Raw genomic sequence first — 20,076 nt, 5'->3', positions numbered from 1 at the left:
TCAAGATGTATAATGGGTGTCAAAGTGATATTTAAGTTGCTATATCTGGAGAAATTCACTTTATCTGGAAAAATTTTAATATTTACTGTTTTGTGATCTTTATTGAAATTTGAATGATCACAATTGTGGCTTAAATTGGATTGTTTTAAGTGGCAAAATAAAATTTATACATAACTAACAAATTATTCAGAATATACAAACCAACAGCTCTTTTTGTTTAGTTGTAAAATTAATAATGAATGGCCTTGACAAGAGAATATTATTGTGAAAAGTATCTTTATGATTTGCTCATCATTTTCATACTTGCTTTTAATGTCATAGTTTCAAAATACTAATGAATTTTTTATGCAATTGTAGATAACACAACTAGAAGCAGGGCAACCAGGGAGGTTAAAGGTAACAGGCAAGATGGTTGATTCAGGAGAAACAGTAACGGATGAGTATAATACTGTGAGTATATTTCACATTTTAATTGTTAATGAAAGTCATGTATTTTTACTATAGAGTATTACTTTATGCATATTTGCTTTTATTAGGTACTCGTTGCAATGGGTCGTGATCCATGTACAAGTGGAATAGGACTAGAAGCAATTGGAATTCAAATGAATCCTAAGTAAGTTTATACTTGAATCTTTTTCCAAAATGCTTGGTCATTAAAATTAAATTTATGGAGAAGCAGGAATTGACATGAAAGTTTAATTTAATTTATATTCTATTGTACATTGCTAATTCCTTAAGTTATTCAGTAAGCATGGTGAAGCATTAATTGAATAATAAAACTAAGTATTCAACAATATTTTGCAGTATCTTTCCACTTGTTTTTCCAGTCTCAAAAACTGTATGTTTAGTCATGAACTATTAAGCATAAGCACTGAGTGCCTACTTCAAAAGCCCATACAGAGGTGAGTACTTCGGATTGTGGTCTGAGAAATGCTGTCATTCATCCCCTGGTTAAATTCCATGGTCAATCAATCTGCAGTTTTTCCTCTTTGGGCTTTCATAAGGTATGACAACTGTGGATGTCGCTATTGGCCTGGTTCTTCCACTGTTGGCACTACACACTCTCTCTATCCTCTATCATCTAACATTTTTATGGAGAAGTTTGAGAAGACTACCTTAGCTGAAATGAGTTTAGAACCAGTGGTTTGGTGGAGATATGTTGATGATATTTTTATTTGAAAACATTGACCTCCCAGATCTGCAACAATTTATTCATTCTCTTAACTCTTACAAACCTATAATCAAATTTACATTAGAACTTGAAAGAGATGGAAAATTCCCTTTCCTTGATGGTTCTCATCACTAAAAATAGTGTTTCTCTTGAGGTGTATCATAAGCCTACTCATATGGGACATTATTTTCATATCTCAAATTATCCTTCTCTTCAACCATCCTTCCCGATCTCTCTCTCTTTCTTTTTTGCTATTTCAAAAAAAAATTAAAATTGACAGAATTTTATTTTCAAACCCTACCTCAAGAGCCAGAATATTCATTATAGAGACTCAATCACAATTCCATATATTGGCAGTCTATCAATTAAAATAGCATCGCTTTTCAGGCATTACATCAGGATGACTTTTAAACTGATGCAAACTGTTTGTAGCATCTTGAGGTCTCCTAAAGATGGTAAACACTTCTAGAAATACCTAGGGGTTTATAGAACTCCATCTCTTGTAGTTTAGCCTGCATATGACACACTCCACAGATTGGAGGTGAGAAAGAAGGAATGTGCTGCAGATGTCAATTATAAAAGAAAGATCTAGTCTGGCCAACCATACTTATAATACTAACCTTGTTGTTGAGTGGAGTGTTCAACCATGCCTTATTTAAAAAAAAAATAATTTTATAAAGGAAAAAATAAAATTTATCATCATCAAATTCCTGCCATGTACCCTCAAGGGGTGTACAGGATATGATAACACTACATGAAAAATTTACATCATTACTAACTTCCTATCTACAATTTTCCTCCAAATCAGTCAGTTACTTGCCAAGACTCCAACATTATCAGATCTAATATTTCTATCATCTAAGGCACTTTGTACCATATCAATCCACCTATATCTTGGTCTTCCTCTGGGTCATTTTCCTGCCAAGGATGCTGAGAATGTCAAGTTCTTTCCTAATATCCTCGTTTTTAATATGATATTGCCATTGATGCTATCTGTTTACACCCCTAATCTTTCTCAAGACTAATATATGTGGTCTCTAGTCTTTGGTCAAGTGTTTTACTTCTGACCCAGCTCTCAGATCCATAAGTTAAAACTGGTTTGAACACTGTCTTGTATACAGCTAATTTGGTGTTTTGACTAATTTCTCTCTAATTCCATATGAATTTATTCAATTGACTTCCTACCATACCAGCTTTGTTGATTCTGTTGTCTATTTCCATATTTAATTTACCATCTTCACTAAAAATCATGCCTAAGTAGCTGAAATATTTTCCTTGTTCTATAGGTTCTCCATTCACAATGCAGTTGATATTTTCAATGTTTCCTTCTATTTTCATTGTCTTTGTTTTTTAATGCTGACCTTCATACCATATCTGTTACAACAATTATTCGATTTAGTCAGGGAATCTTGCAGACTTGTAGCGGATTTATTTAGAAGTATAACATCATCTGCATAAAGCAAAGAACTGACATTGACATCTCCAATTCTGATATCATGTTTAATACCACTTCATAATGTGATCCATATAGATAATGAATACCAGAGGGATAATGTACTTCCTTGTCTCACACCAGATTTAACATTAAACGATCTCTTCCTGTACTTGCTTCGATTCTAACTGCTGACTTACAACTCAAATAAAGACTAAGTATTGCTTGATATAATTTTCCATTGACACCATATAACTGTAGCATATTGAATAGCTTCTCTCTTGACACCTTGTCATATGCCTTTTTCAGATCAACAAAACTTAAATACAGATGTTTGTTATATTCCCATGATTTCTCAACTATTTGTCATCAAGTGAAGATCTGATCCTGACAGCCTCTATTTAGCCTAAATCCAGCTTGTTCTTCGCCAAGCTTTTCTTCCTCAATTCTTCTGCACCATTTCTCAAGTATACTTGCATAAATTTTACTTGGAACACTCAGTAAGGAAATACCTCTGTATTTCTCACATTCAGTTTTATTTCCCTTTTTATATATATATATATATGGGGTACTATGAGAGCTCTACTCCAATCATCTAGAATTCATCCCTCTGTCCAGGCCTTCTAAACTATGGGTGTTTGCAGCCATGTAAGACTTTTATACCTTTATACTTGAGCATTTCTGGTCATATATCATCTACTCCTGCTGCCTTTCCACATTTTAAGCCTTTGATGGCTTTTTCTACTTCAAGTATGAATATGTATTCCTGTTTTAAAAATAAAATTAGAACTAAAAAATGTCTTCTCCTAGTAATTGAAATCATAAAAAATTTAATATTAAGAACATTTTGTAATTCCTCTGTCTGTGAGTGCGAGTGTTACCTGTGCCAGTTTTGTGCATATGTTTTATGTATTTAGTTCTACTGGCAACCATGCGCTTGAGGGATGTGTCACCACTTCACCGGTGTTCTCAGCACCCTTTGACCATACATTGTTTTGTTGTCTTTAAAAATTTTGCTCTAAAATGAGTAATTCAAATAAATAAATTAAAAAAAAAACAAACCTATAAATTCAATGATTGGGAAGAAGACTATTGTTTTATCCAGAGTAAAGCAAAATGCTTTTGGTATTGTGTGATGGTTTAATTTAGTTGTATAAAATATGTTATACATGTGTATTTATCCTACTTTCATTGTGAATTAATTTGCTAATTGTTATCATGATAAGCAAGTATAAATTTTCATAGAAAAAAAAAAAAATATATATATATATATATATATATATTGGTTGCCTACCACTCTCTTCCCAATCTCAATGTGTCCATGACCACAACCAGATTGAAAACCCCTGTTCTAAAGCAATCAGTTGCAATCAATCATTCATGCAGATCACTGAATAAAAACCAAGAACTGTTAAGTGATATTGTTGGATCCTACTTCGTCTTAATCTGTACCTTGGATCCGACGTGTTATTTACTACGATGTTCTTAACCTAAAAATAGTTGCTAGTTGGTTTCTAATTCAAATATAGAGAAAATTTATATTTAAAGACTGTGCCACTCTATATCTGAATTAGTTCAAGAATTGAAGAAAAATCAACCCTCAACTATTTCTCCTTAATATATATACTGGCCGAGTATATTTGACTTACTTAATTAACCCGCTTTGGTTTGAATATTTTATGAATGGTGCAATAAAAGAGATTCAGGCAAAATACAACTTTTGATTAACAAAAACAAACATTTAATATAAGCTATATAACACATACATAAATTCTACTTCTAATTTAAACAATAAAAACAAGTCAAACATTAAGCCAAGTCAATCACATTAGTTCAACCTTCCAAGCCTTCACATACACTTTCTCAGCTTCTGAGTTACAAAGTTCCTACACATATATAAATATAATAGAACTTCCTATCTAATCAGTTTTCACACACTTCTCAGTCATGCTATAAGTTCAAAATATCGCACTAATAGTTGAAAATATCTCTCTAACAATTCTTAACTTCAACTCTCAATCACGAAGAGTTTCCACAGTTGAGGTTAGGTTAAGCGTAGCGTAATTAACACTCAATTCTTCAAGCATTGAAATAATACATTAAGATAGTCCTTACCGGAGATAGTTCCTAGTACATCAAATACATTGTGAGCAAACTTTTAAATTATTTTTATTTCACTTAAGAACGCATCTACAAGACTTATCCACAGTTATAATTAAAACACTATCAATCGCGCTTCAGAAATCCAGACATCGACTGCAGGGTACTTCAACTATCCTTGTTACCACTCATAAACTAATTAAAACACTGTGCGGTTCTCCTTAGGGCAAATCGGAAATAAGCCGCAATTCTAGACCAACTGGGTTTATTCAGAATTCTTCCTTGAACATCCAGCTTTTTATATTATCCGATTACAGCATCAATTTCCCTTTTATTATTACTGCTGGCTTCACTTTCAGCTAACTATAAAATTCACTTCATCCTTGCTCACTTATAAAAATTATCCTCTTAACTCCTGCCCTTAAGAACCTTTCATTTACTTCTACTTCTCTAGTTTATGCCCTTGCTTCCTTTCACTTCCAAGTTTCCGTCCCAACTCTGTCTTGTTACCTCTTATATTTTTTTATTATTCTTTTTCCAGCCCTCGCTCTGTTCCACTCGCACTCATTTATTGCACGCATTTCCATGACAACAAATAAACGTAAACATTTTCGCTAACGTTACATAAGGTTATACCACTACATTCAGTTATTACATAACGTTAAACTTTCACAAACGAGAATAAATAGAATATTTGCATTTCAATAAATGCCTAGTTAAATTACAAATACAAGTTCTTATAATATTGACATAACAATAAATAAAATATCTTAATAATATTTAATACAGAATCTTATTACTATTAACACACATCTTTGATTAAACAATTAAATATTAGATATAATTAAGGTAATTACATGATATCAAATTATAATTTAAGTTATTTACATTAATTAATATTTACAAATGTAGCCTTTGTGATGGAAGATCATGTTGGATTCTGAAGCAAATAATAATTACTCTAATATCTACATAATCAGAATCCAACAATATATAGAAATCACTTATTAAATCATTCAACATCCATGTGTTAAGGCTTAAGTGCTGGGTGGATATGTTGGAGGTTTGATGGGAGTATTGACACCACTAAGAAAGGATTGGAAACTAATTTTAATGCTTCCAATATTTCATCTCAGTCACCGAGACTTCTTCAGGGTGTAAAAATAACACATAACACACACAGACAAAGACAACACGATACTCAATAAAGCTCTATCTAGGTAGTTAGCTCTCTGTGAGCATTTGTAGGCAGCCTAGGATGTAAATTGGGACCTCTGATGATTATTGTTTCCCAAATTCTGGTAAGTTTTATACACCTATATTTGTTTAAATTAGGTTAATTTCTGAGTGCTGCTGCAGATTCCAAAAATGGTTTTATTTTTTAAATTTACTGTGATTGAGCATAGTGGTTTTCTTCCAGAAGATCTTGTGAATGATATCCAATACATGTTCTGCAAGACCAGATTGACCATAGTCGTGATTGCAGATATAAGTTTTATGTTCATCTAAATGTATGGCAGGCAATTATTTCAGACAGGTAGATCAGTTATTGTGTGCCATGCAACTTTACATTTATTTGTTAGCATGAATTTATTTTCCTTGTAACAGTTTTCAACGTTTGGACAACTTTGTTATCTATTTATATATTTTTGATGTTTATTAAATGATGATGAAGCCACCAGTTCTTCGTAGGTATATGAAACTAGTAGGTATAAGTTTCAAATTTTAATGACTAAGTAAATTTCCTTGTTATTACTGCATATTGAATTTGTTTTAAATTTACGTAAGACAAGACAGACTGAATTAGTTTTTTTCCATTCTGTTTTAGCATTATTCTCTAGTTCCAATATGCAGATTGAAAAAAAATTGCTGAATTATTTATGAGGCACTTCTGAATAAATAACTATTCAGAACACTAAGCATGATGTCTCTTTTAGTCTCTCTATATGCTTTTTTTTATTTTATTATGAAGTAATTTTATTTTCTTTTGGTCACTGTCCAAAAACTTTGTATTCCTAATCTCACATAGAAAACCTAATCTTGGAACTAGGCTTAAAATTTGTGAAACCACAGACTTGATTTAAATTTATACCATTTTCAACTTTCAACATTTTTAGGAGAGAAATAATTCAAATTAATAGATTTTTGAACATATCTAATCAGCAGTTGTGATGATGCCCTTTTGATTGGCAAACCCGAGTTTCATCATCAATTTCCTGACTTGTACCCTCAAGGGGGTTTACAGGATATGATAGTACTACATGAAAAATTTACATCATTACTAACTTACTATCTACAATTTTTCTCCAAATCAGTCTGTTTCTTGTCAAGACTCCAACATTATCAGATTTTATATTTCTATAGTCTAAGATACTTTGTACCATATCAATCCATCTATATCTTGGTCTTCCTCTGCGTCGTTTTCCTGCCAGCCTGGCAGAGAACACTTGTTTTGCTAATCCTTTCCTCGCCCATTCTGTTTAAGTGACCATACCAGCTGGAATTAGCTCTGCTAACGCATTCCTGGATGCTGACAATGTCAAGTTCTTTCCTAATATTCTCGTTTTTAATATGATATTGCCATCTGTTCACGCCTCTAATCTTTCTCAGGACTCTCATATCTGTAGTCTCTAGTCTTTGGTCAAGTGTTTCAAGGGTTACCTGTACCTTCAGTTTGTAAAATTTATTGTGGCAAGAAAAGTATCTCATGTTTATAGCAAAGTTGAATTGTTTTTTAATACATGGAGGGAAATCTTTGCATAACAACTCTGAAGTATAAAAGGGATATTTGTATAATGTGAGAAACTATCAAAACTAAACTATCTCTTGGTAGTCTTGTTCTTAAAATTTGCTGAATTTTTAACCAGTAGAGAATATTTATTAAATGAGAGATCTTACATCAAAAGTATGGAAAGGTTGTACTTAGCACTGCCAGAAAGAATCTACAGTAGGTCTTAATGGAACATTTTCTTTATGGATCTTTGGAAGGCATAGTCTTGGAGCTACATGATGAACTCAAATCTTGTTGATTGTGTCATCATCCCAAGTATGTACTTTATCTAGAAGGTTATTTAGTTTATTTACTTATTTGTGATTTTGTAAGATCTTGAGAAATGCAGTAGTATGTAGAATTAACATGTAATAAAATGTTGAGCTTGCCAAAATAATTTTTGTCCTGTATAGCTACAGCACAATCTTTATCAGCTCTTATGATTAAATTGTTACATTTAAAAGAGTCAAATTCATTTCTACTTAGTTATTGGCACAAGGAGGTACAGATTTAAACATAATAAAAGCAGCTTCAAATTGGATTCTATTTGCAGTAAGATAATGGGACATTACAAAGGCCTTGATTAGTATTAAATGTGTACTCCATAACAGGAATGGGTTTTCAGAGCTACTGTGAAATCTAAACCTTTAGATAGTACTGAAATTTCATCTGTTAATGGCCTGTCTGAAATATTAACAGATTTGATATCAAGATGAGTACTGGAGGAACTAACTATTCTACTTTGTAAATTGAAATTTATGAATGACATTCTTTAACTCTCATAAAGATCCTTGCATTAAAGCTGCTTTCATTTCTAGTGGCAATAATCCTAACATTATCACTCAAAGTCATTGATAATTTTAGCCATCATCCCATTCCTTCTTTAGAGGAAGTTTCTAGAGTCTACATTCTTTATATAAAAGGTGTCTGGAATGTTAGCCAGACTTCTACACCAGATCACTTCAAATCTCTTTCCATTTCACAAACTAAATTATTTCATATGCTCTAAGGAAAAATATCATCCTATCCAGTTTATGGAATCTCTTCCTCATGTGGCATCAGTTTGTTCAAATTATGCTTAGAAGAACATTCAGGTTACATCTAAATCCATAATTCTGATAAGTCAGATCTTGTCATTCACATCATATCTATTAAACATAGAATTTAAGTAATTTCTCTTCAGGTTAGAATGATGAATGTGGGCTTCAGCTTTCTAGCCTGAAGAGAAATTACTTTTCTAGTTTTGGGAAGTTATCTTACTAAGTACTCCTTACCATTGTGTTAAATAATTAATTGATAATAAATTTCAGTGTCCTCTCCTTGAATCCTTGAATGCAGATCAAGGCCTCTTCTTGCAGTTAGTTACATCTTTCACTCTATTGTATTTTCTTTTTAACTGTTGAAACTAGAACAAAATTTTTGCTCTTAATAAATATTTATTGCCACCGTAAATAAATTCCATAATTTATTTAGGATGTCTTCTGTTTTTTGTAATATTCTGTAATATTCATTTAATTTTTTTGTTACTTTGTAATCTAAACATCATCTAAATAATGTAACCATTCTTTGGTGGATATATGATATTTGTAAAGAAACATTTATAGACTTCGTTTTAATTGGTACTTTTTACTCTTTGGTAAAGTGGTATAATGATCCTTTCTTTTAGAGTTACAAGGTGATCAGCATTCATTTTAAAAATTTATGGAATTTACAACCGTGTTAAAAAAAACTTTTTTTATTATCCCGACGTTTCAATCTTCACGTTAAGATCATCATCTGGAGCATACATCAATATACAAGACAAGCTGAGTTACATTGTTTCTTTAGCTTACATTATGTAAGCTAAAGAAACAATGATTTGATCACGTTATTCTACTGGCGTGACCTCTATTGAAAAAAAAAAATTACATCAAGCTAAATTCTATTTACGATGACAGGAATAAACATTCTTTCAGATGGTTTTCTTTCAGAAACAGTGATGTCCTATTTTTAGTATTACAATTCTTATTTTTGTTTTTAAGATACTGGATTTTCTACAGTCCTGTTTATAGTTGTTCTTAGTGAAGAACGTTCCATGGGTCGAATATATACCTTCCATATGTTTGGGATTTTTAGACCATCATTATTGTTCAGATTGGGGTGGTTGATAATAATCTCACATGCTTCCTTGAATTTTCGTTCATACCATGTTTTAGTGCGATGTAGACAGCTAGTGGTTTTCCAGTCAATTCTGTGTAAGGAATTCAGGGCATGATCAGAAAGGCCAGCTTCACCATAATTATTATATTTAATGTGTCGTTTATGTTCTTTTGTCTGATAGGAATTGTGCGTCCTGTTTCTCCTATATATGGTATGTTGCAAGTACAATAAATCCGGTATACTCCAGGGCGGGCTAGTGGAGGGAGTGGGTCTTTGGATGAGTTGAGTAAGCTTTTTAATTTTGCAGGAGGTTTAAAGTTGGCTTTGAGGTTATATTTTTGTAGTACTCTGTTTATTTTGTCTGATGTTCCTTTAATGTGGGGAATGGTTATAGTTTTACTGTAGTCTGGTTTGTCTTTGTTTTCTATTGAGGTTTTGTAGAAAATTTTGTTAATAGTGTTTTGGCTGTATCCACTTTTTTGGAAAGTATTAAAGATAATTTTAAATTCATCTTTAAAGATCATCTGCACCCTTTTTTTTTTTTCACTAGAAGTCAAGCCAGTAGAATAACATGTGTTCAAATCACATGTTATTCTACTCAGCTTGTCTTGTATATTGATGTATGCTCCAGATGATGATCTTGATATGAAGAACAAAACGTCGGGATAATAAAAAAGTTTTTTTTTAACACAGTTGTAAATTCCATAAATTTTTAAAATGAATGGTATAATGATAGTAATAGCTTTCATCTAGAATAAAAATGATATTCCATTGTTGAAAACAAATCTTGTTTCTGTCATTGACCAAGTAAGTGGAATTTCCATTACTTTATATGGCATCCCTATCACTATATCTGAAGGCATGAAGTAGAAAAAAATTGTAGTCCAAACATAATTTTTTTTCCACTTCAGCTTATTGCTACCTTTAACCTACAGTACTAGTGTAATAATAGATACCAGAATATTATGGGTGAGACTGCTTAATGTACCAGGTGATCCAAAAGTCACAGAAAAAATAAAAATTCAATAATTCGAAAAGTATAAACAGTAGCACGATGCGGTTTTCACAGAAATGCACAGAAAGACATGGAATTTTTTTTAATAACGAAAAATTTTATTGCCAGAATAGTTACATTTGTCACCGACTGGTGGTGCTGTACCTGTCCTGGAGCTGCTACCTGTCACTATTTAAACCATGAGGTACGTAAATTTCAGATGTAGTGAATACTGAAGTTAAACTTTCAGCATTTAACATTTATTACTGAAGTTAAACGTTCTGCGAAGGTGAGGCATGTTATCGTTATGAGATAAAGCACTTTTAGTTAAGCTGTATTATCAGAACTTCGAATGTGCAAGAGAGGCAAGCGCTCCATAGTGTAACATTCATGCAGGATGGAGCACCTCCGCACATCACAGGTCGTGTCCAGCACCTGCTGCGATCGACATTTGGCTATGATCGTGTCCTCAGTCGCTCTTTCCCGCACGAATGGCCACCAAGATCTCCAGACCTTACACCTTGTGACTTTTGGTTATAGGGCTACTTGAAGTCACGGGTGTACAGAGGTCGGCCGACGTCATTGGCCATGTTGAAAGAAGCTATTCGCCATCATGTGACAGGAATTACAGCTGAAACCCCTCTTCGATGCTGTGCAGGGTGTCGTGCCACGTCTGACGTCCATTCTCATGAATGATGGCCATCACATTGAGCATTTGTAATCCTAGCTGCGTTGCGAACTGTGCTGCGCCACTACACAAACTACTACCACAACCGAAGCGCCACTTGTCGGTGGCAAATGTAACTATTCTGGTAATAAAATTTTTCGTTATTAAAAAAAATCCCATGTTTTTTTTTTGTTTTTTTTTGTGTCATTTCTGTGAAAACCGCATCATTCTGCTGTCTATACTTTTTGAATTATTGAATTTTTACTTTTTCTGTTACTTTTGGATCATCCAGTATATACACATAACTTGCTTCCCATCAAGTATTATTCTTGTGAACATTTATGATTAATTCTTCAATGAATTAACATTTTAACTTTAATTATTTTTTAGTATGTTTTAATTATATTGAATGGATTACATTTTTTGACTTTTTCATTAGAAATGGAAGGATACCGGTACAGTATGAACAGACCAACATTCCTCATGTCTATGCAATAGGTGACATTGTAGATGGAGCACCTGAGCTTACACCGGTTGCTATTGAAGCAGGACAGTTACTCGCTAGGCGATTATATGGGAATAGTGATATTCAGGTACTTCTGTTTGTCATTTTATTACATTTTCATTATAAAAGAAATTTATAAAATATACTATGTTAATTTAGAACTGATAATCTGATAATTCTTGAATACATTTACATAAAATCAAGAAAATGTTATTTTCTTTTAGATTTTACCATAATGCTCCTTTTTTGAAGAAAAGCATGTGGTGAAATTGTCTGCAAGGATAGAAACAGAACTCATAGTGTACTGAAGTAAAAGAGCAATCTACGAAAAAGAAAAAAGCATATTGAAAGTTCTCATAAGTAAGTCAGCATATGCTCTAAGAGAATGCAGAAAAAAAGTGTAAGAAAGCAAAACAGTGTGTAAAACTAGCTAAACAAAAGTCATGGAAGACTTTGTTAAGAACATAGAAGATAAATATCAGGAAGATTTTTTTTTCAATATCAAGGATATTGAAAAAAAAGCTGGAGTGAATGATATTTGACCAGTAATGCTCAAATTTGGAACTTTGAAGTTTTATAGTGGCTACTGTATAATTCAGAAGACCTGGTCAGAGGATTGAATTGCAGATAGGAGAGTATAGTTCTCATATCACATCTGTAAAAAAAAAAAAAAAAAAGGGGAAATAAGACAATTTGGGGATGTCAGGGGAATTTCCCAACTAAGTGTTTCAGGATAGATTTGAGAAGAAAAGGCTAAGAAAAATTGATGAAGAGAAACCTGGATAAGAACAAGCTGGAATCAGGCAAAGCAGTTGTCAGGATCACTTTCAGACTGATAATTGAGAAATCATAGGAATATAACAAAGATCTGTATTTAAGTTTTGTAGATCTGAAAAAGGCATATGACAAGCTGCCAAGAGGAATGCATTTTGAAAATGCTGCAGTTATATGGGGTAAATGGGACATTATATCAAGCAATATATATATATATATATAGTCTGTATTTTGAGTTGTAAGTTAGAAATGGAGGTACAGGAAGATAGTGGTTTGATGCTAAATCAGATGTAAGGCAAAGGTGCACATTTTCCACTCTTATATTCATCATTTATATGGATCACATTGTGAAGGAAAGTGCTTTTAAACCTGATATCAAATGCAGAGATATTCAACTCAGGCCTTTATGCAGTTGATGTTAAATAAATTCAGTACAAGTCTGCAGGATTCTCTATTCTACTGATAACTGCTGTAATACATTTGGTATGAAAATTGACAATAAAAAGAATGAAAATAAGCAGAAATGTTGTGAACTGCATTCTGAATGGAGAACCTAAAACAAAAAAGCAGAACATTTCAGCTATTTAGGCCCAATTTTTTAGTGAAGATGTAAATTAAATATGGAAATAGACAACAGAATTAGCAAAACTGGTATGGTTGGAAGTCAACTGAATAAATTTATATGAAATAAGAGAAATTAGTCAAAATTCTGTTTAATTGTTTATCGTGTGGGGTTCTCCCAATTCTCTCCATCCGTCTCCTTAGGACCATTTGAGGTTGTGCCTTCCAATGAGGTACTTCTAAGTATGTATTTTTTGACTGTAGATCTCTGTGTGTGTGTGTGTGTGTGTGTGTGTGTGTGTGTGTGTGTGTGTGTGTGTGTGTGTGTGTGTGTGTGTGTGTGTGTGTGTTCATGGGGCTAGTGTTTGCCTGTTCTGAGGAACAAAAAAAACCCTCTACCTCCATATGAGACTGGCTAACTCACCTTTAGTCAAAAGAGATCAGATAAAAGTTCCTCACATCATAGACTGGAATTGAACCCAGGTCTTTCCGACCAAAGGGCTTCGTCTGTACTGACCGAGCTATGGAGGCTCTAGTCAAAACTCTGAAACCAGCTATATACAAAACAGTGTTCAAACCAATTTTAACTTGTGAATCTGACAGCTGAGCTAGAAATAACACTTGGTCAAAGACCAGAGACTACAAATGAGTTCTGAGAAAGATTAGGGGAGTGAATAGATGGTATCACATCAGTGGCAAAATCGTATTGAAAATGAGGATATTAGGAAGGGACATGACATTGTTAGTATTCAATATGTGCAAGCAGATCTAATCTCAGGTGATATGGTCTCTTAAACAGAACAAGAAAGAGAAGTTTAGCAAAACAAGTGTTTATTGTCAGGATGGTAGGAGAAAGACTCAGAACAAAACTAGTTAAACTGATATCATAAAAAGTGCCTTAGAAGGCCAAAACATAATATCTGACGATATTCAAGTTCCTGACAGATGAGATTCATTTGGAGATTTATTGGTAATAGGAAGTACTACATGAAAAGTTTACGTCAATACTATCATATTCCTGTACACTCTTTGAGGGTACATATCAGGAATTTGAGGATGATATTCATCACTGTTTAAAAAGCTTTCATTGTGGTAGATTTCAAGTTACTATCAAACAACCTTAGCTTGACAGCTGTTATTGCAGGACATGCCCATAATTGGTTTCAAAATTATTTACTTGTAAATGTTTCTTTAAATATTTAAGTTCTAATTGCATGCTATCTGTTTCAGTGTGACTACATCAATGTACCTACTACAGTGTTTACTCCATTGGAATATGGTTGTATAGGCTATTCAGAAGAAGCAGCCATCGAACAGTTTGGAGAAGAAAATATTGAAGTAAGTTTAAAACAACTATACATACATATGTATAGTTGTATATATATAATATATATTATGTTAAGGTGTAAAAAAAAAAAAAAAATGAATAGACTTGAATTCATATTAGCAGTTTAATTGTCCTTTTGATCAATATTGTCCTATAGCAATCTGCTGTATTTTGAATTTTAAAAAAATCCAGATACTTGCCTGATTTTCCTGGTGAATTTTTTGTGTTGGTCAACTTCCATTACAGATCAGTGCAACACTAGTGATATAAAAACCAAAGATGAGATATTCTGCTTTTATAGATTATACAATTTCTAGCTGGCATTATGCAATTTTTGTTTGATCTTTTCTGACTGGATTGTTAACTGGGTTAGAAATAATTTGGTTGACCAATTACTTTATGCAAAGTGAGGTGTAACACTTAATAAACAGTAGTAGAAAATTTCCTGGAGGAAAACATTCAAGAAAGAAACCAGAAATGTAAATAGAATCTATTGGAGATAGTTAAATCTGAAATACTGAAATATAGCACCATAAAAAGTTTACTTGCTACATTATGTAATTTAGACGGTATCTCTGATTAGAGAGCTTTTTAATGCATAGGTATAAAAAAATAAAAATAAAGAAAAAATCAATTATACAGGAGTTTTTCTTCTGAGTGTTTCAGGAAAGATTTGATGGAAGCTGTCTTGCCTTTGAGGAAAAAGCTAAGAAAAGGTAAAGGAAAAATGGATAAAATGTGTTTAAGCCAATTAGGGATGACCAAAATCTGTTATTTACATTAAATAGAATCATGAGAAAATAATATTTATTGAAGTATGGAACATTCTAGGTTTGTTAATAACATAAAAAACAGTGTACAGATAGAAGGAAACAGTATTTCATCATAGCAGTTGAATACATATGGTATGGCAACATGACATGAACTCAGTGACTTCGAGATGGGTGGCATCGTGGGCTGTCACGTCCATACGTGCCATTGCTGCCCAAATGAAGCATCCAAAATCAACAGTTGGTGATGATCAACAAATGGAGATGTTCTGGCATCACTAGTGCAAGAAAACACTCACGACAACTACCAGAAATGACTGACAGGGACAGGAGGATGTTAAAATGCGTGGCACGCAGAAACCAGCTACATTCGGCACAGACCATCCATGATGATTAGTGCTCACCATGAGTAACATCATGGTGAGCACTAATGCTGTACGAAAAAAAACTCCATTTACTATGTTTCCATGAAAGAGCAGTGGCACACAAACTGAACATCACAACAACAAACATGGTGGCTCGTCTGGCCTGGTGCAGAGCATGTGTGAACTGGAAAATGGTGTTCTGGAGTGATGAATCAAGGTTCACCTGTTTTTTTTTCAGTCTGATGACAGGGTGTGGGGACAGCCTGCTTAATGCTTATTACTATGGTCTGTTGTACCCATAGTAAAAGTTTGGTGATGGAGGAGTAATGGTGTGAGGTGCATTCAGCTGGTTTGGAGTAAGACCACTGGTTGTTGTCTGTGGTTCCATGAAAGCAGCTCAGTACCTTGATATTCTGGATAATCAGGTGCTGCCTACACTGTGGAGTATTTATGGAACAGACCCATGTTACTGTCACGATGACAGTGCCCCATGCCACAAAGCTGCAGTTATGGAATGGTATGAGGAGATGGGTGTTAAATGATTGCCCTGGTCTGCCCAGAGTCCTGACCTCAACCCCATTGAACACCTGTGGGACTAATTGGAGTGCCAATTGAGGTCTAGAGCAGCGTATCCTTGATGTGTCGCTGAACTCAGTGCTTCTCTGATGGAGGAATGGAGACAAATTCCACCTAATGTCTGTTGCACATTGGTGGAAAGCCTTCCTCATAGGGTAACAGGAGGTGATCAGAGCCAAAGGTGGACATACCCGTGAAAAAGTGATTAAACTTGGTTCTTTATTTTGTAAAGAGCCTGCAATCATTTCTGACTAAATAAATTGGTATGACAAGATTTTGTGTTAAAATCAGCAGGTTAGTAAAATAGGTTAGTAGGTAAAGTAGAAAACAACTGTATTTTCTGTTATTAGGGACAGTTTTTAGTGAAGAGGGTAAATTGAACATGGAAATAAGCAGTAGGATAAGCAAAACTGGTATGGCAGAGAGCCTTCTGAACAAATCTGTATGGAAGAAAAGAAAAATTGGCAAACAGCAAGCTAGCATTATACAATTTCTGTTCAATCTTGTTTCTGATTGTGGATTGTGAACTGGATTAGAAATAATTTGGTTGACCAATGACTGCCAACCACTGAGATGAGTTTGAGAATAATTGAATTGAACAGACAGCATCAATGGCAGAACCACATTGAAAATGAAGATAACAGAAAAGAATTTGATATTAATAATCTTCAAGAATGCATAAACAGAGCTAACCTAATTTGTATTGCCACTTAACAAAACGGAAATGAAAGATTAAAAGAAAGCAAGTGTTTCAAGCAAAAATGGCAGGAAAAGAATTGATATATAGTATGGGTTGATGCACTGCACTTAGGAGCACTTGAAAAGATGAGCTGATCAAATAAGAATAATCTAATAGATCGATTTGGATGAAGCTTGTAGGAAACATGAAATAGTGTTGGATTATCATAATGTCTGCTATCTGCTACACCCTTTGAATGCTATATACCAGAAAATGAAGTTTGTAGAAATTTTTAAATTTAATCATTTAAAATAATTCATTCACATGAATTCCTAAGCTGTACCCTTAATGGTGTGTAGGCTATTATAGTACTACATGAGGAGTTTACATTATTAGTAATTTCCTATTGACTAATTTTTCCTAATTGTTGGGTCTTATTTTGATTTTTCTAATGCACCTAATATGGTACCTTCTTGTACGTATGCAGCATAGTTGCATAGGTACGTAGTTATATAGATAATATTGCATTTGCTCTCTGGCTGGAAAGATCTGAGTTTGAATGCTCAGAGCAGTTTGAAAGCATGAACAGCTGCTGTAAGGGTTTTTCAATTGAAGGTGAAGTATCTAGCCTTGTGGAGTTGACAAATATGGCTATATCAATCTGCCCAGAGTCTTTTGAGTCTTTCCTGCAATTCTGGCATTGGGGGTGGGTGCGAGTTACTACCCTTAATTAGTCATGCCTTTTTTGTTACATAATTAGGTGCACGAGGTCAGAACATCAGAAATTGCTCCTTACTCCACAACTGATTGTGCCAACAGCCAGTATGTGACTGATTTGACTCAGGGGCAGCAAGAAACTCAGTTACTCGAAATTGCAACAAAAATTCATCATTGGTTTTGTCAGAAATTGAACTTGGATGATGGCTAGGATCAAATAGACCCCATGAGATTAATTAAAGGTTTAAGGGTCAAAGCTGAAGAACTGTGATTGGACTTCTGCTCAACATGCAATCCTCACCTTCTCATGGTGTACTGCTTCCATTAGTATCTGGATAAACATAAGTATGGCTGGCGATTTTTGTTCTCTGTATAATAAATCGAAACAAAATGATTCAACATGAAGTTTCGCCAGGAAACACGTAATAATAATATCTTTTTGATAATTTTCTAAAGTCTTAGCCTTGTAAATCTTCTGTAATTAGTCATTAGTGAAATGAGTTATTAACTTTAAATTGAAATTAGTTGGTTTAATAGTCAGGGAAGAAACCTGGCTGTGGTACCTTCTAGTACTAATGCAGTGTAGTTGCAAGGATAATATAGCATTCACTCTCTGGCTGGAAAGACCCAAGTTTGAATGCTCAGTGCAGCTTGAAAGCATGAACAGCTATCGTGTAATTTATTGTTTATAGGCATGTGACAGGTACCTTTCAAAGATTCTTGAATACTTATATCTTGAATCACTGGGACTTTTTTTTTTTTAAGATACAGGAAAATAAACTGACAACAAATTTCAATATTAATAGCATTGATTTGTAATTTTTTTTATAATGTTTTGTTTTCTATAATATTATAATATTCATTTAATTTAAAAATTAATTTTGTTTCCTTAGATTTATCACACTAATCTGATGCCTCTGGAATGGACTCTTCCTAAGAAGAATGAAAATTCTTGTTATGTGAAACTTTTATGCTTAATTCCTGAAAATGTGAGTATTTTTCATATTTCACATTTATCATATTTTAATCTGAGTCCTTGATTTCTATTCAACAGTCTTATCAGAATGGATAACAGTAATGGATTCATTTAGAAGTCTTGTGTAAAATCAAGAACTTAAATGACATCTGGTAATCTCATTAAATCCTTGCATATTGGATTTCAGTTTTGAAAACAATACTCTCCAGTCTTTTCCTGATGACAACTAACACATGGAACTCAACTTCACATTCATATTTAGGATGAATCAATTTATTTTCTTTTATAATGATTTGTCAGCATTAGTAGAACTTTGTTGGTGCCTGTTTTTATATTTTTTATGCTTACTATAAAACCCTGACAAAGCCACGAGTTTTTCTAGTGTCAGTTATAAGTTTCTTTTTTTTCTTTTTTTTTTTAATTGATCTCATACACAAGAGGTCAAAGGACCTATAAGCACATCAGTGTCATGTGTCTGGGATTACTAACAAGTTTATTACTTGTTGATTCTAAAATAGTATGGTTACTTTTAACAGAATAGGAAATGAAAGATAAGTAAAAATGGCATGTGAAACAATTAGCAAAAAAGGGCCTGTGAGAAGGCTGTTATGGATTGGTGCAGTTCAGGACAGAAGAATGGATGAAATCAGATCTGACAAATTAATGCTGGTCATTTTTTTGTAACTAAATTTTAGATAATTCTAATGTATTGCAAGATGCTGAATCCAAATCTGCCAAAAAAAAAAAAAAAAAAAAAAATTAGTTTTAAATATATAGGTTTTCAGAATAAATTGTCATTTAATTTCCCTTTTGTAGTTATTGTGACTCATGATATGCAGCAGTAGTTGGAAAATTGAGGCTTGGTTTTAAACACTTCTGAATGTATTACATCAAAGAATACTGTAATACAAGCTTGCTGTTTTTTATTTGCAATCAGATGTTTTTTAATCTCTCATTTCTTTAAGTTAAAGACTGCAAAACAAGTGTGGATTTATGTGTGTAACTCATGAGTGTTAAGCACTGCATGCTTGGTTGTCTTTTGGATTGCATTGTATTCGGGTATTAACCACACTACTGGCCAAGACGTCTATAGATGTCAAGGTTATCATGGATGCACTTTGCATCCATGATAACCTTAAAATTGATAATGATAAATTAAAATTGTAATACCATTGATATTACATTGAAATATATGATGGATATGAAGCGTATGAGGATGTGTATTTGATCCATAATGGCCTGTTAGGTGGTTAAATAGAACCAAGATTTTTAAAAAGTCAAAGCTGTATAGCTGAGAGGAGACCTCCACATAGCCTTTAAAAGAATGCAGAGAACCAACCAGGGCTTCTGACCTAATGTCCAATCCTCACCTTCTCGTGGTGCACCCTATTGGGTATCTACCTGGATACTGAACGAACGAGAATGGGCTGGCAATTTGGGATTTAGCCAACCAAATTGTAATTCTTATTGGCTTAAACCAAATTATAAAATGATGGTGCAACATGATAAAATTTCATGCTGGCTGGGGCATCGCCTGGTTAAACAAGGCCCCT

The 20,076-nt window shown here is 33.4% G+C and overlaps 1 protein-coding gene across 1 annotated transcript in view; it reads left to right on the top strand.

The window, feature by feature from the left end:
- The window catches only part of LOC150108493 (thioredoxin reductase 1, cytoplasmic-like), a 158,395-nt gene that overhangs the window by 111,425 nt on the left and 26,894 nt on the right, over nucleotides 1-20,076 (top strand). Inside the window, exons 10-14 of the mRNA XM_090415906.1 lie at nucleotides 358-450; nucleotides 537-613; nucleotides 11,713-11,866; nucleotides 14,344-14,451; nucleotides 18,441-18,536. Of these exons, the coding sequence (XP_090272032.1) occupies nucleotides 358-450; nucleotides 537-613; nucleotides 11,713-11,866; nucleotides 14,344-14,451; nucleotides 18,441-18,536 (528 nt within the window). The remainder of the gene's footprint in view (nucleotides 1-357; nucleotides 451-536; nucleotides 614-11,712; nucleotides 11,867-14,343; nucleotides 14,452-18,440; nucleotides 18,537-20,076) is intronic.

This window comes from Typopeltis vanoorti, chromosome 3, assembly GCF_054136105.1.
Source record: "Typopeltis vanoorti isolate ZY-2024b chromosome 3, IOZ_Tvanoo_1.0, whole genome shotgun sequence".
In the NCBI taxonomy this organism is placed as follows: Eukaryota; Metazoa; Arthropoda; class Arachnida; order Uropygi; family Thelyphonidae; genus Typopeltis; species Typopeltis vanoorti.
The sequence above is the reverse complement of the archived record's forward strand: the minus strand, read 5'-3'. Positions and strand labels throughout refer to the sequence as shown.